The sequence below is a fragment of the Zootoca vivipara genome, chromosome 8, assembly GCF_963506605.1.
Source record: "Zootoca vivipara chromosome 8, rZooViv1.1, whole genome shotgun sequence".
Lineage (NCBI taxonomy): Eukaryota > Metazoa > Chordata > Lepidosauria > Squamata > Lacertidae > Zootoca > Zootoca vivipara.
The window spans coordinates 81,583,540-81,607,347 of NC_083283.1; the positions used below are offsets into that span (position 1 = coordinate 81,583,540).

The 23,808-nt window shown below is 43.0% G+C and overlaps 1 protein-coding gene across 3 annotated transcripts in view; it reads right to left on the reverse strand.

Annotated features, from left to right (window-relative positions):
* ENOX1 (ecto-NOX disulfide-thiol exchanger 1) overlaps nucleotides 1–23,808 on the reverse strand; it is a 270,937-nt gene that overhangs the window by 76,071 nt on the left and 171,058 nt on the right. For all 3 annotated transcript variants that reach the window (XM_035103504.2, XM_035103500.2, XM_060278089.1), the window contains 3 exons: nucleotides 11,333–11,506; nucleotides 9,830–10,036; nucleotides 4,752–4,985 (listed from right to left, as the gene is read on the reverse strand). In XM_035103504.2, the coding sequence (XP_034959395.1) occupies nucleotides 4,752–4,985; nucleotides 9,830–10,036; nucleotides 11,333–11,506 (615 nt within the window). The remainder of the gene's footprint in view (nucleotides 1–4,751; nucleotides 4,986–9,829; nucleotides 10,037–11,332; nucleotides 11,507–23,808) is intronic.

Genomic DNA, 23,808 nt, shown 5'->3' on the forward strand with positions numbered 1-23,808 from the left:
GTGTATATTATTATAATAGGTATCTTTATTATACAACACTTTCCAATCAAGTGGGTCTTTGCAGGCACAACCTGAAGGCTGAAACCAAACAGCAGAGAAATGGTGAAAATGGGTTTGAACAAAAGAGCACGTCTTTTGCATTTTTCTGTCTAGATCCATCCCTATAATTTAATAAGAGAGCTGTAGACTTTTAAATAAAAATTGTCACTCCACTGACGTTTCAAAAGTCAACATATTAAAAATTCCACATATTTCTTATTCCACTAGAGACCACTCAGTAGTAACATTCAAGAGACAACTGTTTAGAGTGAGTTTAAAAAAGAGAGAGAGAGATTTTTTAAAAAAAATACAATCATCATTAAACAGGTAGCAATTGCAAATTTCCACAGTTGCAAAACCATTTAATTGGCTGGAAACAGCATTGGTTGTGGCTGCAATTGTGTGTGCAACATTGCAGGATTGGGGAAATTCTCCGAGCCATGGGTGTACCCAGCATGGGGCAGGGAGGGGCAGCTGCCCCCCCTAGAAGGTCAAACCGCGGGCCCAACTAGGGAAGCAAATACCTGGCGCCCCGCTTGTTGATGGGGGGGGAGGAAACGCTGCTGGTGCCGCGGCTCCTCGGTGGCGGCTCCTCCTCTCAGCCCGCCCTGCCTACATCTGCACCAATCCCCACCCACTAAAGCCTTTGCGCCTCCCAATGGAAAGCCCTGCCAGGCGGCAACCTCTCCTACCTAAGGGCTGGTAAGTGAAAGAGACGCGGCTCCCTGCACTGGTTGCAGCCACTGCCGCATTCTCCCTCCCGGTAGGCTGCACTGCGATTGTCGGTGCAGTGGGCTGGGAATCACCCCCTTTCCCCCCCTCCGCACCCCCACCTACCCCCTACCCCCGAGTTCGGAGATGCTACTGAGACTCCTCCTGGGCCGGGAGAGGAAGTGCATCAACAGGAGCCAGTTCAGCCTCAGCGGGCAGAAGCAGCAGAAGCCCGCAAAGGAAGAGTGGGGGCGGCACCCGAAGGCGGTGGTCGCAGCTGCTGAAAGGAAGCTGCATGGGGGCGTTTGCGCCGGATTGCCGGTGGCAGGAGTAGCCCAGCGGCAGCGACCCTTCCTCGCCGCCCCCCCGGACAATAGGAATGGAGCCGCCTTGGGGGGCGGCACAGCTCTCCACTCCCCCTGCGTGCATTGCCCTCTCCGGGCATTGGCTGCTGTTTCCTTCTTTCCAATGCACCCCCCCAGCCGCTCTCCCTTGCTGCCCCTGCCGAGAGAGGGGTGTTGAGGACGGGGGAGCCGCCGCCACTGTAGGGTCGCAGCTGGGGGGGGCGCTCGCTCGCCTGCGCTGCGCCACCCCACCTTTCCCATCTTTTGCTCCCTCGTGATGGGGAGGCGGCAGTGGTAGCTTCTTCTTCTTCTTTGAGGGTCTCAGCTTGGCAGGGGGGTCCCCGGTATCCTCCCAGGCCACGGGGGGATGGCCCCCCAGGAATAGCAGACCTCTGAGCCCCTTCCCCATCCCAGATATATAGGGTGGGAACTGGAAAGGCTTCGGGGGGACCTGGAGGAGGGAAAGCGGGGCCCAAAGGGGTTTTTCAGGGGGGTGGTTAGGCCGTAAATGGATGGGAGCTGTGTCTTCAGAGCAGGGGAATTTCGTGTGAGAGAGTTTAGGGGATTCATTTAGCGGCTGCAGCTGCCGCCGCAGAATCACCAAGCCCGCTGGCCCTGTAGCCCCGCCCACATTCCCACTTTGTGGCCCCTCCCCTCCCATGCCTTGGCCCCGCCCCTGAACGACCATGGCTTGCCCCCCCCCTAGTTTTGATCCTGGGTACGCCCCTGCTCCGAGCACTCACCATAGCTGCCAAGTTATCCCTTTTTTAAAGGGGTTTTCCCTTATGCTGAATAGGATTCCTCGCGAGAAAAGGGAAAACTTGGCAGCTATGGCGCTCACAGGAAAATCTAGGCCCACATCACCGGCAAACTGCATGGGCCTGCAAGCCTATTAACAGTTAATTGACGGTTCTGTAGAAGGAGAAAAATCTTCATTGGTTCTGTAATTAGAAGATACAAGTTGCTAACAATTTAACAAGTGCTAGAGGGAAATTATTCACAGCTCAACTACATTACCTAACATAATGCCCTCTCTACGGGTTATTTTTAAAATCCTAATTTCATCTTCACTCCTTGCTTTCTAAATTGATGAGCCGACTGCCCAGTGGCTTACATGCTGAAATAATTATCTTCGTTGAAAATAGAACGTAGATCTCCTCCTAAGCTTCTGTAAGTTCACCTGGATCCCTGACAGTAAATTTATTTTTTGTCTGCTGGAGATATCTTATGGAACGCAAATAATAGAATCCAATTTAAAAGCTGGGCTTGGTTTCCAGCCTTTTGCAGCCTTTCCTTCAGAGTCAAGCTGACACCGTTAAAAAAATATTACTTCAGAGGAATGAAAATAAAAAATATAATGCTTTGTTGCTTATATAAATGCTCTTAGGTATAATTGATTTGCATAACTGATCTTTTTGTTGTTGTTTAGTATACTGGAGCACTTTCTTATATTAAAAAAGCCATCCTTCTCAAACTGTAAAGTATATTTTAGGGGAAATTATTGCATTGATGGCAGCATGTCAATTACTCAAGCATACACATACTTATGGGAAGTGCCATTAAAACCTTGTAACACAGATTTGTCTTGAAAGTCGTGATTTATATATTTGAATAGCATCAGCTGATAAAAGTCAACCACCTGGGTGTCCAATGTAAAGTATCTGTTCAAACGTTTGAAACTCAGGTCTTCAAATCTGCAGATAAAGCTCTCATGTTGAAACCCCCACCCACCTTCTTGAGAGGGGTGACTGCTGGCTGACACTCAGAGAAGCTCTATTTGTGAGATCCAACACCTTTGCATAGCCACCAAAATCAGTAGAATAACAGCAGCCCTTCTGTGGCAGGGGCTACGGAGGTGCCACCATAAATACGAACCAACCCTTTGGTCCTTTTTGCCTACAAAGTTGGCACTGTGCATTTATCAAGCTGCGTATTCGCTATTGCAGCCATCTCATTGGCCGCATGACCCTGGACAATGCATCTTGTTCTGTATGAGCTTAGCATATAAAGTGACCAAACTTTTTTCCACCAGAGACCACTTGAAAATTGCTGAGGGAATTGGCGGACCATGTACAGTAATGTTTTTCTGTCTGTTGTAGAAATGGTACCACACCGTCTAGGACGGTGCTGTGTGATTTTTAACAGTATTTGAAATCAGCAACCTGGGAGGAGGAGGAGGAGGAGGAGGAGGAGGAGGAGGAGGAGGAGGAGGAGGAGGAGGAGAGCAGGGGGATGACCCCAGCTGCCTCCCATGTTGTGAATAACAGTGACAGATACTAGAATCTGGAAGCTGAGCGGTTAGTTATCTTACATCTACCCACCATGTGCGCATTTTTAGTTGTTATTCTTACTCTTCTTATATTTTTATTTCATTTTATGTAATTTTACAATAGATAATGTCAGGGCTGTAGTGACTACTCTTGAGTAACGACCTTCCACATGCTTGTCTTTCAGACGTTTTTATTTGTGCACATTATTTACAGTGTAACGAACTGCTGGTTCCGTGTCTACCCGCTCGAGTCAGATTCCTGCACTGCCCCCTTCTGCGTTCTGGACCAACATAAAAGCCTCGGAACTGAGAAGCGCCTCCCTTTCCTCCTCCTCCTCAATTCTGGCATCGGGGGGACGGGTCATCTGTCTGACCGATTCCTGTCCTCTCTTTCCGCCTCCCTCTCTTCCTGCCTATGGAGCAGGGGCTCTTGGATGTTGCCAGAGCCCTGGCACTCCCTCTCCGTTTCCTGACTCCCTCCATCAGACCCTTCGCTCTCATGACTGCTGGGATATGGGCTGCTTCGGATGAGGGGGTGTCTCTATAAGCCCTCCCCCTTACAGATAACATATTTTTAAAAATATGTTAAAAATATTTTTAAAAAGAACTGTTACAAACTTCTTGACTGTCTTTGCATTATCCACCCCTAAGTGCATTGAGGATATCATGCCATTATTTTTAAGCACATGTACCCTATTTTTCTGTGTATAAGATGCTCCCGTGTATAAGACGCTCCCTATTTTTCGGGACTCCAAATTTAAAAAATGGGGTTGCTGAGGTTTTTGGAGGGAGGATTGCCCAGAGTTGTTGAGCTTTTTTTTTTAGGGGGGATTGCCAAAATTCCCTCACCCGACTGACCGTCAATCGCCTGCCCAATTGCAGCAGCGACAGCCAATCAAAACCGGCCCTTTCCGCAACCACCAATAACACGCCCAGTAGCCACTGACAATCTCCAGCTTGCAGCAGCAACCAATACCATATTCCCCCCTATGCACTATCCGTGTATAAGACGGCCCCAAATCTGTTACATAATTTTAAAATAAAATAAAAAAACATCGTCTTATACACAGAAAAGTACGGTGCATGCATTTGGTTAAATGTTTGTTCCCAGACTTATTTTTTAACACACACACACACACACACACACACACACACACACTGAGAGAGACCCATGCGGCAGCAGTGGTGAGAGAGAGGAGGCTGAGTGTCTTGTTTGGTATGCTTGCCTCTTTTGATACAGGCTACAGCCTGCACTATCACACCTGAACAGCTACAGGGAAGTTAAGAATGAGACCAGCTTGTTACACATTAACATGCACAGAAGTTATTGTGACAGAGTTGTAGATTTATCGACCTTCCGATAACATGGCTGGGAAATGTCCCGTTACCTTTCAGTTTTTCTGCCAGCAAAGTTGCTTCGTGTTCCGAATAATGCATTATGGCGGGCGGAGATGGGGGCCGCATCCGATCTTCTTCCATTTTGCGCCTGTGACGCTCTTCTCGGGCCAGCATCCGCTGCTTACATTCCCATTCATAAAAGTCATCTCTTGCCTGTGCAAAATCAACATGAAGTCGGCCTGAATCTTTCTTGTCTGTACTAGATCCTAATCTCATGCGATAACCTGGAAACAACAAGCAAAAACCACGTCAGGTCTCCTTTCCTTTATTTATGTCCATACGCGTCACATCGTGTCAGTGAGTTAACATTTATACTTGCTGGTTTGCTTGAAGCCTGCCTATTAAAACGGTGGTTTCATTATGTGGAAAACAAGAAGCCAGCAACACTCCACCCAGATATAAAAAGAGGAAGAGGGGATTGCAGGCCCTCTCAGCTAGCTCAGCTCCTTCACTCCTTGAACTGGCTGCTACAAATACTCCAAACGTGAGACCCACTGTGTGAGTTTGCTGTTGTCTTCCTCCTCCTCCTCTCTCAGCACCTTTTCCCATTTATGTCATATTTTAGACTGTTAACTTGAGAGCGGGGGCTGCTCTCTTATTGCCATTTGTAACCATTAGACCAGGCTTTCCCAAACTTGGGTCTCCAGCTGTTGTTGGACTACAACTTCCATCATCCCTAGCTAGCAAGATCAGTGGTCAGGGAAGATGGAAATTGTAGTCCAAAAACAGCTGGAGACCCAAGTTTGAGAAACCCTGCATTAGACTAAAAAATGGTCAACGATGGCTTAAATAAAGAAATGTACCCATCTGCATTTTGAAGGCACATAACACTTCTGCTGAGCCAAATGCACTGTCAGTAATAGAGGAAAACAGACTGATATTGGGATATATATATATATATATGTGTGTGTGTGTGTGTGTGTGTGTGTGTGTGTATCGTAGGGTTTTTTGTGTGGAAACAGTACTGGTTTTAATATGATCACAGGCAGCTGTGATCACATATTGAAATCATGTTCCATGGTCCTTTTCTAATTGTATTTCCATGATTCCTACCAGGAAAAGTTCTGTCTTCAATGAAAATGTTAACCTTTAAAATCTTCTGCATCAATGTGTTTTTCTGCATGGGTTTTTCAAAAATGCCTCATGTCAGATGAATCTCATTTCTTTCTTTTTTTTGATGGAGTTAACAGGCTTGATGAATCGGGGGAATGCTGTGGACATAGTGTATCTTGATTTCAGCAAGGCTTTTTGACAAAGTCCCCCATAATATTATTGTGAGGAAGGTGCTAAAATGTGGGCTGGAAGAGGAAACTGTTAGGTGGATTTGTAGCTGGTTGACTGACCAAACACTAAGATAGTTGACTGACCAAACCCATTAATGGTTCCTCATTATCTTGGGGAAAGTGACAAGTGGGGTGCTGCAGGGTTCTGTCCCGCTGTTTTTCAACGTCTTCATAAACAATTTGGATGAAGGAACGGAGAGGATGCTCATCCAATTTACAGATGACACTAAACTGAGAGGGGTAGCTAATGCCACAGAAGACAGAATCAGAATTCCAAGTGACCTTAACAGTTTGGAGACGTGGGCACAAGCTAACAAAATGAAATTCAGTAGGGACAAATGTAAGGTTCTGCACATAGGCAGGAAGAACCAGATACACAAAAATAAGACAAGGAACACCTGGCTTACTAGCAGTACATGTGAAAAGACTAGGGGTCTTGGTGGGCCACAAGCTTAACATGAGTCAACCTTCTGGTGTAGCAGCCCAAAAAGCTAGGGATATTACAGGCTGCATCAACAGAAGTCTAATGTCCAGATCAAGGGAAGTAATAGTACCACTCTCTTCTGCCTTAGTCAGACCACACCTGGAATATTGTGTCCAATTCTGGGCACCACAATTTAAGAAGGATGTTGACAAGCTGCAAGGTGTGCGGAGAAGGGTGACCAAGATGATCAAGGGTCTGGAAACCAAGCCTTATGAAATACAGTTGAAGGAGGTGGGTATGTTTAGCTTGGGAAAGAGGAGACTGACAGGAGATATGAGTGTCATCTTCAAATATTGAAAGGGCTGTCACATGGAAGATGGAGCAAGCTTATTGGTTCATTTCTTCTGATGATTCCCCCCCCCATACAATGGCATAAATTGGCAAGTAAATGAAATATGTAGTGAGAACTCAATCCTTGTGGCCCTGTTTACATCAGAAACCTCAGAGGAGTGTGTGGGACTTCTGCCAGCAAAGCATATCTGGGACTGGTGTGTGATCCACCTTTATATTTTAAACGACAGCAACAGGGCTATATCCTCATGTAACACGAAGGCTGTAGTTGCAATAACTTATGTATTCTATTTTTATGTCTTTTGTCTATTACAGGCTTGAAAAATTACACTCTTCAGAATGTTTTATGTTTGAAAACATAATAAAGATCATCTAGGAAAAACAGTAATTCAGTGCAATTAAAACAAAGCATCTGCCGAACCCACGGCAGCTTCTCTGTCACACTAGAAGCTAGAACTTTGCTACATTATTTTGACAAAAAATTAAGCCTGGGAGTAGACCCAGTAAATACAAAGCTATTTTCCTCTTTCTGGTATTGTTTGAGATACGATGGAATGAGTATTCTAGTGTAATACGATGCAGTAACAGTTTGGGGTCCTCACATAGGTTATGAGGGGTTCTCCTCATGATTCCATTGTAGGACCTGGTTTCCATGTGCAGCGTAAGGAACATCCCAAAGGAGATGGTGTTAGTCTTTTGGAGGAAGAGAGGGGAACTAGCCCCATTGTATATCAGTGTGTGTGTGTGTGTGTGTGTATGTGTGTGTGTGTGTGTGTGGAGAGAGAGTCTCTTCCTTTAAATTCCTGGGAGTTTACCTAAGTGAAGATCTCACTTGGAAAAACAATATAACTCAGATGGTTAGGAAGGCCCAACAAAGACTCCACTCCCTCAGGGTCTTGCGAAAGAACAATGCTAAACAACAATTGATGGCCTCCTTCTACCGGTCCACAATAGAAAGTGTTGTCTCATATTGTATCACAGTGTGGAACATTGGCTTGACAGCCATGGACAGAATGTCTTTACAGAGGGTGGTGAACACAGCACATGATATCATGGGCTGTCCCCTGAGCCCGCTAGAGGACATTGCAGGGGATTGTTGCCTTAGGACAGGCATCCCCAAACTGCGGCCCTCCAGATGTTTTGGCCTACAACTCCCATGATCCCTAGCTAAGAGGACCAGTGGTCAGGGATGATGGGAATTGTAGTCCAAAACATCTGGAGGGCCGAAGTTTGGGGGTGCCTGCCTTAGGAGAGCAAGAAAAATTCTCAGGGACGATTCACATCCTGGCCAGCACCTTTTTAATCTTCTACCCTCAGGCAGGAGATATAGAAGTATAATCATTTGTACCAACAGGCGAAAAAACAGTTTCTATCCATGGGCTGTTAGGCTGCTGAACGGAAAATAATATAGTGAAACTGACTTTCGGGGTTGGTGTGTTGTGTGACAAGCACACAGAGTGCAATGAGATTGAGTGTTTGTGGGGTGGGGAGGCTCGGTTAATTTCATTGTACACAGGTTGAACATTGACAATAAAGATGTTGTTGTTGTTGTTGTTGTGTCTGAAGCGGTACAGTCCATTTGGCTCACTTTTACCTCATTCCCATTCATTTTGCTGCACGAGCAAACCAGGTCTTACAGTGGGGTCATTACCTGTGTAATAACACAACCACAGTTGTTGTGCACATTAAGTACGGATGGACATATCCCAAAGTGATATATTTATACCCCGTGTTTACAGCCTCGTCTCTTCTGATCTTGCTCATTAGCGTGCCTGGTTTATCCACTTGCATCAATGACCCAGTTCTGATCCATCATCTGCACGGCAATTTTTATGCCTGCTCAACTGGGCGATATCCTTAGATGCCCTTTGCAACTGCAGCTGTAAAGATTATCCCTATTCCAATATTTTTAAAAAAGACTTTGCATTGCCCACATCCTGTCCCAGAAGTAGGAAATCCATCAGCTAAGAAGACAGAAGACAGATTGAGAGATATATTTGACTTAGCCATTTTCAGTAAGTCAGGGAGGTTTTCGATTGGGACTTGGCTGTTTACAGAGAACGCAGTACCGGCTACTGATACCAAAACCAGCTGTCCTGACTGAATAGGGCCAGTGCCATATATAAAAACCCTATATGAAACAATGGTTTTGCGGCACCATTTGGGGAGCTTCTCTTCTCTACTGAATTATCACAGAGCAGCAGAAAACAGGGGAAAGTTCTGGTGAACACAGGAACACCTAAGGCCATAGGAATGGCCCCTCGAGTCGAGCATCCTGTGCTCACAGAATCCTGTGCAACAGCCCCCTTCACACCTGGAATTAAGAGGAATACCATACATTAAAAAGCAGAGACATCACCTTGCCGACAAAGGTCCGTATAGTTAAAGCTATGGTTTTCCCAGTAGTGATGTATGGAAGTGAGAGCTGGACAATAAAGAAGGCTGATCGCCGAAGAATTGATGCTTTAGAATTATGGTGCTGGAGGAGACTCTTGAGAGTCCCATGGACTGCAAGAAGATCAAACCTATCCATTCTTAAGGAAATCAGCCCTGAGTGCTCCCTGGAAGGACAGATCGTGAAGCTGAGGCTCCAATACTTTGGCCACCTCATGAGAAGAGAAGAATCCTTGGAAAAGACCCTGATGTTGGGAAAGATTGAGGGCACTAGGAGAAGGGGACGACAGAGGACAAGATGGTTGGACAGTGTTCTCGAAGCTACGAACATGAGTTTGACCAAATTGCGGGAGGCAGTGCAAGACAGGAGTGCCTGGCGTGCTATGGTCCATGGGGTCACGAAGAGTCGGACACGACTAAACGACTAAACAACAACAACACAACCATACATTAGGGATAGAGCAATTGTGACTGTGCCAATGCAGTTTCTGTCCCAAGCTCCTGAGCTTGGCAAACACTTGCTACGATAAAGGTCAAAGAACATAACAGCATATCAACATCACAAAATGCAAATGAGAAGCCACAATGAAAGCCCATTGAAGAATGTGACAGATACCAGAAAGGTAAATGGCTTTATCGACCATGAACTCTTCAGCAAAACGAATATGACAAAAATTCTTCTTGCTTTTCCGAATCGCTGTGATGTCACCGCACTGCTCAAAGACTTCCTGAATAATCTCCTCAGTGGCGTTTTCTGGCAATCCTCCAACAAACACAGTTTTACATCCAGGTGGCCTTTCTCTTGTTGAAGGTGGCGGAAGATCTAAGAGGAAAAATTAAAGTTCTCACCTGCTTTCTTATTCAGCCCCATAATTCATTTCAGACATAAAATAAATTGCTTAAATAAAAGTTTAACATTGAATAATTAGAAAGGCATCAATTCAGATCAAGTCCTCACAGAACTTATTTGGGTATTAAAATATTAATCAGCTGACACCACAGATTTCTGCCATTAAAATGGGAACTATGTGCTCAGCGCTGTTTGCTTTATCAGCTCCCAATTAATCAAAGCATTTTTTGTTCAGGTGAAGATCATCACAATGAACAAAAGGTAAAAATAAATAAATATCAAAATGACACAAAACCTATCACATAAAAGTCTTCATCGCAAAAAAAAAACCTGGCCGGGGTGGAGGGAAAGAGTCTACTAAAAGTGGGTGAAGACTGAACCTGTGGCTGCAGCAGCAAGGAAGCAAGGACCCCCTAGACGAGGACTGGGTCAAATTTTGGACCTGCAGAGAAGTTGTAGCTCAGTGGCAGAACATCTGCTTGGTTTTCAGAAGAAGAAGCCAGCTTCAATCTCCAGGTAGGCCTGGGAGCGTCCCTTGTTTGTGAAGCCCTGGAGAGATGCTGGCAGCCCTGAGCTACATAGGCCAAGGTATAAAGTGAAAGCTCCCTATGTTGTGGGATGCTAATATATCAGAGCTGTGCTAAGGGAGGGAAGGAAGGAAGGAAGGAAGGAAGGAAGGAAGGAAGGAAGGAAGGAAGGAAGGAAGGAAGGAAGGAAGGAAGGAAGGAAGGAAGTTTGCCTCATGTTATCCACATTGTGAAGTCTTTTTCTCTGAGGAAATGCTAAGTGAAGGGATAACTAAATTGCCATTGTTACCCTGGGTAAAAACCGATTAAAGGTAAAGGTACCCCTGACCATTAGGTCCAGTCACGGACGACTCTGCAGTTGCAGCGCTCATCTCGCTCTATAGGCTGAGGAAGCCAGCATTTGTCTGCAGACAGCTTCCGGGTCATGTGGCCAGCATGACTAAGCTGCTTCTGGCGAACCAGAGCAGCGCACGGAAACGCCGTTTACCTTCCCGCCAGAGCGGTACCTATTTATCTACTTGCACTTTGACGCGCTTTTGAACTGCTAGGTTGGCAGGAGCTGGGACCGAGCAACGGGAGCTCACCCCGTCACGGGGATTTGAACCGCCGACCTTCTGATCGGCAAGCCCTAGGCTCTGTGGTTTAGATCGCAGCACCACCCACGTCCCATAAAAACCGATTAGGATAGCCTGAACTGGACTAGTGATTTGGAACATTACTTAAATTAACCAAGCACACTTACTTGGATTTGGAGGGAAGAGCGTACAGCTTTTGCAGTGAATTATTTCTTTGATGACAGGCACCTCCGCCGGTGGCGGCTGGGCTACTAATCCCATACTTGACAACATGGGGTTAACTGGAGTTATTCCGGTGACCATGTTGATGTTTGGATCAAAGCCTCGTACACAAATTGAATCTGCAAATGTAGAAAATAAAATATTTGCTTTAACACCTTTCAAATAACTTTTGACCTTCTTGCGGAGATCATCTTGTTTTAGATTTATTGTTAAGAAATCATTGTTTGCTCACATGCACCCAAAACCTAAACCTCACATTAACCTTCAGCCAAGCACTGAGACAGAGGCTGGGGGAGAAAACCCAAATATGCAGGAAGAAGGAAAGAGTATATAAATTTAGGGTGGTACTGGATAGTACAATTAATGGTCACAGTCCTGTGAAATTCTTGACCGGCTGTGAAAAAGAATGGTGCTGCTCTTGTACAGGCTCAATTCATTTCACTGGTGCCTATGTGGGAAAACCTCCAGCTAGACTGTATCCTGCACTGTAAGGCTGCTTTAATTAAAAGTTTAGATGGATAATCTCTGTCAGTACCGTTTGTACCTACATGAATCAGAAGGAAAGGGGTTGTGTATAAGACTTGGCAACTTCTCTTGTCACATCATGAATCTTTGCACCTGGAAGACAGCACACCTCCTGGGACATCTTCTTTCCCACACACACTGGTGCCTCTATCCTGCTCAGTAGGGAGTCACCTCTGGGGAGTGGCAGGAACCGTTCTGTACATTGTACCTTCCAAACCCACCTCAGAGTGTTCAGAGGTCTGCAGCTCTCCAGCAAGAGTTTAAAAGTCACAAAAGCAAGTAGGTGATCTATATATTTTCCCACTCCATGCAAACAGCTCAGATAAGCAACCAGCCTTGATCCAAAAGACACAATCTCACTCTCTTCAGTCTCCTCCACCAATCCCTTGCAAACACCCCTGTTTACATGTCCTGGTCATGAGGTCCCAGAGGCTGCCCGCCCTTCTTCTTCTTTGGTGACTACTCGTAGCCGAGTAAGATTGTCTTCCATAAACACTGTTTTAACAATGAGTCCGTAAGTGACTGTGGAGGCCAATTCTGGATCCACACGTCCTTCCACAGTGGGGACATTGGTTTCTGGGTGGGAGTTGATCACAGTGTGGATTTGCAAAGCGTGCCTTCCTCTTAGCACGTTTCTCCCTTGCGTCCTGAGTTCGAGTGTCTTCAAAGCCCATGACACCTTTGGTGAAGGCTGTTCTCCAACTGGGGCACTTGCAGGCCAGTGTTGTCCAGTTGTTAAGTGTTTATACTACATTTTTTTAGATTTGCCTTGAGACCGTCTTTAAACCTCTTTTGTTGACCATCGGCATTATGCTTTCCATTTTTAAGTTCGAAATAGAGTAGTTGCTTTGAAAGACGATAATCAGGCATCCACACAACATGACCAGTCTAATGAAGTTGATGTTGAAGAATCATTGCTTTGACACTGGTGATCTTTGCTTCTTCCAGTACACTGATATTAGTTCACCTGTCTTCCCAAGTGATGTGTAAAATTTTTTGGAGACGCCATTGGTGGAATCTTTCAAGGAGTTGGAGATGGCATTTATAAGTGGTTCATGTTTTACAAGTGTATAGTTAAGTTGGTAGCCCAAACCACAAAACCTCCAACATCACACCTGAGACAACCTTGGTCATAACCGCCAGGGAGACTGATGAGAAGTAGGGTGGGTGGCACTTTTTACTGCATGAAAGTCATTCCTACCCCCCTCCCTCCCTCTCCTCCCTCCCTCTCCCTCTCCCTCTCTCCCTTCTCCCCAAACCCCAAACATTACAAAGGTGAAGCAGATGTCTGCTCTACAGCACCAAAAATTATAAAACGATGAAACATAAAACAGCAGATATTTTTGAATACTATAAAGGCAACATCACAAGCCCTTTCTTTGTGTGTGTGTGTGTGTGTGTGTGTGTGTGTGTGTGTGTGTGTTGTTAGAAAAATGAAACTTGAGCCCTTTCTGTGTGTGTGTGTGTGTGTGTGTGTGTGTGTAGTTAGAAAAATGAAACTTGCTTGTTTCTTAAGAAACAATCCTTTCGGATCCTTCTGCTGGCAACACTTTGCAGCAATTTGATGCCATCAATTATTCAGAGGCAATGGCAAGTTGTTTGGGCATTCCCAAAAGCTTTCGGATCACAATGCAGAAATATTTAATGGTAACATGAAAAATCCAGGGTTTGGCAGCTTGGGAGTTGTGGCTGAACTAATAAACAACAACAAAAGAGCAAAGCTTGAAAATAAAATAAAAACTATGCCTTGTCCTGAAACCACATGATAGTGTTCTTTCCTATAGCGTAGTAACTCTGAAAAGCTCATAGAATACATTTTGGAAGTGAGCATTTATATTTGTACATTCATATTTTAAAACCTAAGGTTGCTGTTAAAAAAACGTGGGAGGAGAGGACACAACCCTAACATGAGATCAGCCAAAATAAGCAAGTTAGGATCCGGGAGATCTCTGGCTGAGCCAACTCTACGATTCTATGATTCTATGTTTATGAACCTTTTTTGATGCCACAAACCACATTCAGGTTTAAAAATGAAACATGATCTTCTCCATTGTAAAGCAAGTCTTCTAAGCAAAATGGTAACAAGGACTCCATTACACTTGAAAGGACTCAGTGTACTGCACATACGTTTTATTTCCATTAACGCAAGCAGATATTCATGAGTCCACTTTTCATAATTGACACTGCTCACATAGGACACAAGGCAGCCAAAAGGAAGCTCTTTTTCTTGTAGGGACGAGGGTGGCGCTGTGCTCTAAACCACTGAGCCTCTTGGGCTTGCCGATCAGAGGGTCAGCAGTTCGAATCTGAACAACGGGGTGAGCTCCCATTGCTTTGTCCCAGCTGCTGCCAACCTAGCACTTCGAAAGCACGTCCTTGCGAGTCGATAAATAGGTACCGCTGCAGTGGGAAGGTAAACGGCGTTTCCGTGCGCTCTGGTTTCCGTCACGGTGTCCCATTGCGCCAGAAGCGGTTTAGTCATGCTGCCCACATGACCCGGAAAGCTGTCTGTGGACAAACGCCAGCTCCCTTGGTCTGAAAGTGAGATGAGCGCCGCAACCCCATAGTCACCTTTGACTGGACTTAACCATCCAGGGACCCTTTACCTTTACTTTACCTTTTTTTACTTTTCTTGTCCTACTGAACTGTGGTTAGAGTTCAGCAAATGCTAAACTCTCTCTTTGAAATTGATGGGGTTCACAACTATTTAGTTTTGACTGAACTGTACAAGACATCTGTTATCTGAACCCAAGTTATCTGAACCCTTTTTCTACAAAGGGAAAAGAAGAAAGTATAGAACAGTGGACGACTTAGAGAAATTCTGGAGGAAATATAAGGAGGAACTGGGCTTGGTGGGTCCAATGGGGGGAGGGGGGCCAGAAGAGGAGGAAACTCAACAGTTGGAGGAGGAATTAAAAAGCTAAAATTGTATAAGGATCGTGTATAAAAATTCTCATTCCCAATACTTTAATATTTTTTTATATTTATTCTTTTTTTATAGAAGAAATAACAAAATAAATATAAATAAATAAATAAATAAAAAAGGAAATAAAAGTAACAAAGTTGTAATAAAGTTTATAAGTGAATAAAAGTTGTCAAAATGGATTTAAGTGTATTGACTTGGAACGTCAATGGACTAAACGAGAAAAGCAAAAGAAATAAGGTTGAGCACATTCTTAAAAAGCAGAAACTTGACCTGATCTGTCTGCAAGAAACACATATTACCGAACAACATGCTCGAATTCTCTCAAATAAAAGGCTAGGAATTGAATTTGTGTCATCAGGAAAATTTAAAAAAAATGGAGTGGTAATTTATGCGAACCCTATACTCGAACCAAAATTAGTTTACAAGGATACACAAGGAAGGGTGGTTGCTATCCAAATCACTGTTTACGGAGATAAGATAATTGTGATAGGTATCTATGCGCCCAATGAGAAGAAAAGCGAATTTTTCCAAAGTTTAGAGCAAAATTTAGGGGAGGCAATTGGGGAAAAAATTATATTACTAGGTGACCAAAATGGGGTAGTTGCACCAGAACTGGATAGATCTAAAAAAGCAGCAAAAAAAAAACAATTAAAGCTCCCAAAAACTTTTTTCCAATTAATAGATTTGTTAAATCTGGAAGACGCATGGAGAGCTAGGAACCCGTTTGAAAGGGATTACACCTACTATTCTTATCCAAACAATTCAGCGGGAAGAATTGACGCTATATGGACAACAAAAGACCTGACAGTAAAAATAGCTGTGGCGGAAATTCAACCTAAGACCATTTCCGATCACAATGCAGTATATGTAAAAATAAAAGGAGGAATGAAAAAAAATAAAAGGTGGAGATTAAATGAAGGACTGTTAAAAAATGGAAAAATTTTGGATAAGGCAAAAAGGGTGTTAAAAGAATATTTCGAATTGAATTTAAACAAGGGAACGGATCAAAAAATAGTATGGGATACTAGCAAGGCAGTACTCCGTGGGTTCTTTATCCAACAAAACGTAATCCAGAGGAAACAAAAGGAAAAGAAAAAACAAGACTTACTGGAAGAAATTAGGAAAAAAGAAAGGGAAGTATATCAACAACCAGAAAAGGAAGATCTAAAAAGAGATTTGAAAATTCTTCAATCTCAATTCTCAATGCTAATAAACGAGGAAATTGAAAATAAAATAAAATCAATGAAACAAAACTATTTCGAATTTGCCAACAAGCCGGGGAAATTATTAGCCTGGCAACTTAAAAAACGGGAAGCTGAAAGAACTATCAATAGAATAAAATTAGATGAAAAGATAATAACTGATCCAAAAGAAATTGAGGACAAATTTCTAGAATTTTTTAAAAATTTATATAAAAAAGAGGGAGAATCCATACAAGAAATTAAAAAATATTTGGAAAAACATAGCCTGCCCAAAATCCTTAAAAAACAGAAAGAAATGTTGGAGGCGCCAATAACAACTTTTGAAGTCCAAAGTGCAATTAAAGAAGCCAAAACTGGGAAAACCCCGGGCCCTGACGGGTTTCCGGCTTGTTATTATAAAAACTTTGAGGATATTCTAACAGAACCACTGAAAGACATTATGAACAATATTATGACAGAGGGAGCTATGCCAGATACGTGGAAGGAAAGTTACATATCGGTCATACCAAAACAGGGAACGGACCACCAGATAATAGCAAATTATAGACCCATTGCACTTCTCAACAACGACTATAAGTTGTACGCATATATTCTAGCACAACGAACTAAAAAAATCCTTTTGAATGTCATTCACGATAATCAGGCGGGCTTCCTCCCAGGCAGGCGCATTTCTAACAATACTAGAAACATCATAAATCTGCTAGAATACCTGGATGTAAGAATAGATAAGTCGGCAATTTTTATGGCGGTTGATGCTGAAAAAGCATTCGACCGAGTTTCATGGGACTTCATGAAGGACCTACTTTACCAAATGGATTTTGGGGAGAGATACCTAAATGCCATAAATGCTATATATACGAAACAGAAAGCCAAAGTTATAATAAATGGGAATATAACCCAAGAATGCGAAATAAATAAAGGGGTCAGACAGGGGTGTCCCCTGTCCCCCTTAATATATATCTTGACATTAGAAACCCTTTGCGAACAAATAAGGGAGGAAAAAGAAATTAAAGGTATAACTTTAGGAAAGAGAAGTTATAAATTAAGAGCCTTCGCGGACGACCTTATCATTACGGTGGAGAACCCCAAACAAAGCCTCATCAAAGTTTTGGACATCATAAAAGAATACAGTGCAGTTTCCGGATTCAGACTAAACTATAACAAAACTAAATTATTGGCAAAAAATATGACATTAGCGGAGAAAGAAGAAGTACAAAAAGCTACTCAATTAAACATCTACCCCAGATTAAAATATTTAGGAATAATGCTAACCCCGAAAAATATCAATTTATTTGAAGACAATTATGTAAAGATATGGAAAGAGATCCAAAACAGTTTAGAAATATGGAGTAGGCTTAGATTATCTTTTTGCGGCAGGATCGCGGTAATTAAAATGAAGATTTTACCTAAATTACTGTATTTATTTTAAACCCTGCCAATTATTGGTAAGACTACGATGATCGATAAGTGGCAGAAAGAGGTATCCAAATTTCTATGGCAAAATAAGAGGCCGAGGGTTAAACATAAGATACTTATTGACCTTCCAGAGAGAGGAGGATTTGGCCTCCCAGACCTTAGGCTTTATTACGAAGCTTCCTGCCTCACATGGATAAAGGACTGGTGCTTGCTAAAAAAATGTGGACGTACTAGACCTGGAAGGACATGAAACGAGGTTCGGGTGGCACGCTTATTTATATTATGGAAAAGGAAAGACACACACAAAATTTACAAGCCACATGATTAGAAATGCTTTATTTAGAACATGGGACAAATACAAAAGATATCTTGAACCAAAAATCCCAAGATGGATATCTCCAATGGAGGCAATAACACCAAAAAGAGTAAACATGGATAACAATTGGATAACATACAATATGATGCTACTAGAAGAGGAAGGACAAATCAAAATTAAAAAATATGAAGATATAAGGGAACATCTTAACACATGGCTGGATTATCATCAATTGAATGAATTATTTAAAAAAGATAAACAAATAGGATTTCAGATGGAATGTACAAAATTTGAAAAAGAATTATTGAAAAACAATACAAAACTTATTTCTAAAATGTACAAATTGCTTTTAGATCACGAAGTCATGGATGAAAAGGTTACATCTGCCATGACTAAGTGGGCACAGGACTGTGGTTATCCAATTACATGTTTTGAATGGGAGAATCTTTGGAAAATTAATATGAAATTTACGTCGAGCTGCAATATAAGGGAGAACATGTTAAAGATGAATAACAGATGGTACCTGACACCTTCCAGATTATCAAAGATGTATAAGAATATAGCTAACGTTTGCTGGAGGTGTGGTGGTAACGATGGGAACTTATTTCACATGTGGTGGACTTGTGAAACCATTAAGAAATTTTGGAATAAAATTCATGATGAGATACAAAAAATTCTAGGGAAAAACATTCCAAAAAAACCAGAGATTTTCCTATTAAGTATAACATTTCAAAAAGATATACCATCACAAACAAAAGAAATTTTACTATATGCTCTAGCAGCGGCTCGTCTGATTATTGCCAAAAACTGGAAAGAAAGAGAGGCCCCAAAAATCATAGATTGGCAGGAAAAGCTACAGGAAATGGCCGAAATGGCACAGCTAACAAATAGTTTGAGAGGGAAAGATAAGGAAGAATTTGTTAAAAGATGGGATAGATACAAGAAATATGTTAGAAAATATACTGAAGATAAAATTAAAATGATAGCGTTTGAGTGAAAGGGTAAGGAGATTTATTGAATTTGTAGAAACTTAAAGAAATAGAATGTGAAAACATATTGAAAGTAGAAATAGTACTGATTGTATATACATTCGATAATGGAAGAACAAAAACTAAGCCGTCGGTGGTAACAGGAAGCCCAGAGTGTTTTCTTTTTTCCTGTTTTTTTATTATTATTATTTCATTTTTTATTTTTATTCATTTTTTATTTTTAACTTTTTTTCTTTCTTTCTGTTTTTTCGGGTTTTTTTTTTTCCTTTAGACAATTGATTACAAATGTTCTGTGAGGAATAACTGTTATTAAGAGCTTAACCTTTCTTTGTTAAGCTCCCAGATATGTTTTATTTTTATTCCTTAATCTTATTTGTTATATGGAAAATGTATATAATATTGTTGTTGAAGTGGAAAAATAAATAAATATTATTCAAAAAAAAAAAAAAACGTGGGAGGAGAGGACACAACCCTAACATGAGATCAGCCAAAATAAGCAAGTTAGGATCCGGGAGATCTCTGGCTGAGCCAACTCTACGATTCTATGATTCTATGTTTATGAACCTTTTTTGATGCCACAAACCACATTCAGGTTTAAAAATGAAACATGATCTTCTCCATTGTAAAGCAAGTCTTCTAAGCAAAATGGTAACAAGGACTCCATTACACTTGAAAGGACTCAGTGTACTGCACATACGTTTTATTTCCATTAACGCAAGCAGATATTCATGAGTCCACTTTTCATAATTGACACTGCTCACATAGGACACAAGGCAGCCAAAAGGAAGCTCTTTTTCTTGTAGGGACGAGGGTGGCGCTGTGCTCTAAACCACTGAGCCTCTTGGGCTTGCCGATCAGAGGGTCAGCAGTTCGAATCTGAACAACGGGGTGAGCTCCCATTGCTTTGTCCCAGCTGCTGCCAACCTAGCACTTCGAAAGCACGTCCGTGCGAGTCGATAAATAGGTACCGCTGCAGTGGGAAGGTAAATGGCGTTTCCGTGCGCTCTGGTTTCCGTCACGGTGTCCCATTGCGCCAGAAGCGGTTTAGTCATGCTGCCCACATGACCCGGAAAGCTGTCTGTGGACAAACGCCAGCTCCCTTGGTCTGAAAGTGAGATGAGCGCCGCAACCCCATAGTCACCTTTGACTGGACTTAACCATCCAGGGACCCTTTACCTTTACTTTACCTTTTTTTACTTTTCTTGTCCTACTGAACTGTGGTTAGAGTTCAGCAAATGCTAAACTCTCTCTTTGAAATTGATGGGGTTCACAACTATTTAGTTTTGACTGAACTGTACAAGACATCTGTTATCTGAACCCAAGTTAAAAAGTTTCCATTGTCAACAGGTGGTTGCAGCCAACATTAAACCCAATTTTCATTGCTTCCCCCATGTATAGTTTGATTTGGTCTGTGGCTTATTATGGAGCACCCAGCTGCCTAGGAGCTAAACTCCTGCTATGGTCCCATGAATACCAGCTGATCAAAGAAACAGAATACCTTCTAGTCTAGCCATCCTCCGACAGGTGCCATCCAGATATGATTTTGGACTCCAACTGCCATCACCCCTGGCAATTGGCCATGTTGAGGGAGTTGAAGCAAGACATCTGGAAGGCACCAGTTTGGAGACCAATTTGTAAAATTGGGAACACTTGGAGGAAAAATCAGAATTCAGTATGAGTAAGTTTTGATTATATCTGCTGTTTAGTCTAATTATAAGTTCCACATCTTTTCTTGATTCTTTCCCCATGTTTGCCTTTCTCCATCAATAATTTTTAAAAATGCATCTTGAGTAAGCAGCAAAATAATGAGAGTTGCTTCCTTTTCCTTTGAGTAAGACGTTAACATATGGTGATATTCTCAGTCTTGCTGGTATTGACAATACATTTTTGTCTCTGGATGTTCTATTCGAAAATAACACACAAAGGAAATCTACTCGGCTTCCAGATGGTAAATTGGTTTCTTTAGCAACTGTTACTATTTCTTGATGTGAAGACATTTAATTTGGTGTTTCTTGAGAGTTTTGAAAAACTGCATCAATTTAAGGTTTTTGAGTTGAGGTAAAATTCTAGATTCCTGCCAACCTAGCAATTCGAAAGCACGTCAAAGTGCAAGTAGATAAATAGGTGCCGCTCCAGCGGGAAGGTAAACAGCGTTTCCGTGTGCTGCTCTGGTTCACCAGAAGCGGCTTAGTCATGCTGGCCACATGACCCAGAAGCTGTATGCCGGCTCCCTCAGCCAGTAAAGCGAGATGAGCACTGCAACTCCAGAGTCGTCCGTGAATGGACCTAATGGTCAGGGGTCCCTTTACCTTTACCTTTAAAATTCCAGATTACTTCTCCCCAATTATTTGCAGGTGGAGGGGTTGCTTTTAATAGATCAAGCAGATATTCCACAGCAACATGATTCAGTGTTTTGTTTCATCTTTTTCAAGACGTGGGAAGTGGTGAGCAATCTCTTCAGAACCAGCCTCTGCTGAGAAATTCTGCTGCAATGTGAAATTATATACATATCTGCTTATTATTTTAAAAGTTGACAATGAGTGAGAGGCAGCAATTCCTGGCAGAGCTAGTTCTCCCAAGCTTCATCTCTCACCATCCAACACAACCATCTAAAAAAACCACACCCTTCCCCCATCCCCTTGGCTACAGCCAGTCTTTCAACTCAATCCAGCACGAGATATCTATGCACAGAGGCAGGCTAGACAACCCAGCTTTAGACTCACATCTGCATCGCAATGTGCCATGCTCTGCCAGAGGTGAGTACTCCAAGCGGTATCAAGACCAGAGACCCGATGTCAGATGGGGAAAAGCCAGAGTCAGCGTAGTGTAGTCCCAGAAAGGCAAGTGTCAAGGTTTCAGAGGTGAAAGTGAATGAGCAGGTGAGTCAGAGGGAAGCAGCACAGTAAAATACAAGAGAAAAGGTCAGGTTCCAGAAACAGGAGCAGATGAGCTAGAGGCAAGCGGTCTAGTCCAAAGGCCAGATTCCAGAAGCAGTGATTAGATGTGGGCGCAAGGTGGTCCTGCCCTCTGTCTGCCCCTCAAAACCGGCACATCACATGGGACTGGGCCTTAGTGGCGGCAGCCTCTCCTCTCCTCCTCATCTGCTCTCCATCATAGCTGCCAAGTCTCCCGTTTTCCCCGGGAAACCGCCGTTTTTCCGGCTGTCCCCAGCCGAAAAAATGGATTTTGTTTTTTGTTTTTTCCTGGTTTATTCTGGCGCGGCAGCCATTTTGGAACTGGGCGGAGCATGCTCAGAAGTGACTTTTGATGCTGCTCTGCCCAGTTCCAAAATGGCTGCAGCACGACTTCTGGTGCGGCGACCATTTTGGAACTGGGCACAGCAGCATCAAAAGTCACTTCTGAGCATGCTCCGCCCAGTTCCAAAATGGCCGCCGCACTACTTCCGGTATGCTACTTCCGGTCCGGTCCCTTATTTTTCAGAGAGGAACTTGGCAGGTATGCTCTCCATCCTCCTCCCTGAGCTTTGTGGTGGCAGCACTGGCAGAGGAAATAGGGACATTCCAGGATAAAATTAGCAAATCCAGGACTGTCCCTGGAAAATAGGGACACTTGAAAGGTCTGTGTTAAGCCAGCTGGTGAAGCTTGTAAACCTGCCCAGGTGGTATCTCTTGGTGATATATTGCCACTCTTTCAGTAGATTTTCTGGAACTTAATTTAAGGAAAATCTTCTACATTCACCAAGCAAATGAGCTCTTTGCTTCTGCAGGAAACAACCACACCATTGACTTGAATGACTTCAGAAGGGCAGAAACATGAATTCCACATGTGACCTTTTATGTGTTGGGCCTAATCAGTGGCGGCCAGAGAAGAACTTGACATGGATGTAGCAATTTCACAGCAATGAATCTGGAAACCTAAAATCCTAGACTCAAGACCACCTCCCCAGGCTCCTATCCATTCTTAAGGAAATCAGCCCTGAGTGCTCACTGGAAGGACAGATCCTGGATCTGAGGCTCCAATACTTTGGCGACCTCATGAGAAGAGAAGAATCCTTGGAAAAGACCCTGATGCTGGGAAAGATTGAGGGCACTAGGAGAAGGGGACATCAGAGGATGAGATGGTTGGACAGTGTTCTCGAAGCTGTGAACATGAGTTTGTCTGCCAACTGTGGGAGGCAGTGGAAGACAGGAGTGCCTGGCGTGCTCTGGTCCATGGGGCCACGAAGAGTCGGACACGACTAAACGACTAAACAACAACAACAAAGTGGATGTGGAGCCCACTCTTCATTGCTGCCATCTCATTGTTCCATAACTAACAACCAGGAGAATCCCTAAGCCATCGCTAGCATTCAACACAAGGGACACACAATCAAGACTCAGTTGCCACCTCAGCTTCCTCTTCATCTCCCAGACTGGTGTTGACAATGGACCAAATCCCCAACTGGAAGGACTTCAGCCAACACTGGCCAGTTCACAAGCAAAGTGAGGCATTTGCAATGGCTGAAGAGGGGAACGTGAGAACACAGAAGATAAGGCCAGTAAGGAGAAGAAGACACTTGTGCAGGCAAGGAATGACCCACAGAAGAAACAAGTTGCTTCACCACCTTAACAAACTTGGCCTGGGAATGTACATATTCTACATTGTTCACACACAAAAGATTTAAAAAATAAAAATAAAAATGGAAAAAATGATAAATATCTATAAAAATGAGAAATGGCTCACTCGAAGTTCGTTTTAGGTTCTGCAATGGGATTTAAAAGTAAGCCATACAGCAGAAAAATCACCTCTTTAAAATGCAGCAGTTAGATTCTAACAACAAATGGTTTCATTATTCACAGAAGGAAAATCTTTTACCTTTAAAACAGAACAGCATATTTTGAAGAACACAGCTGTGATGCTAGGTTTAAAATATGTTTAGCTCACTGTCAGTAACTGCTAAATCCAGACTTCTGGCTCCTCCAGACAACCTATTTATTGAGCAGTCATCCTGATTTGCTCACTCAAAGCATACATGGAGGTTAAATTATATTCAGTCTTTATTGAGCATTAATTCTGATATTTTTTGTGGGGAGGTTATACATCAATG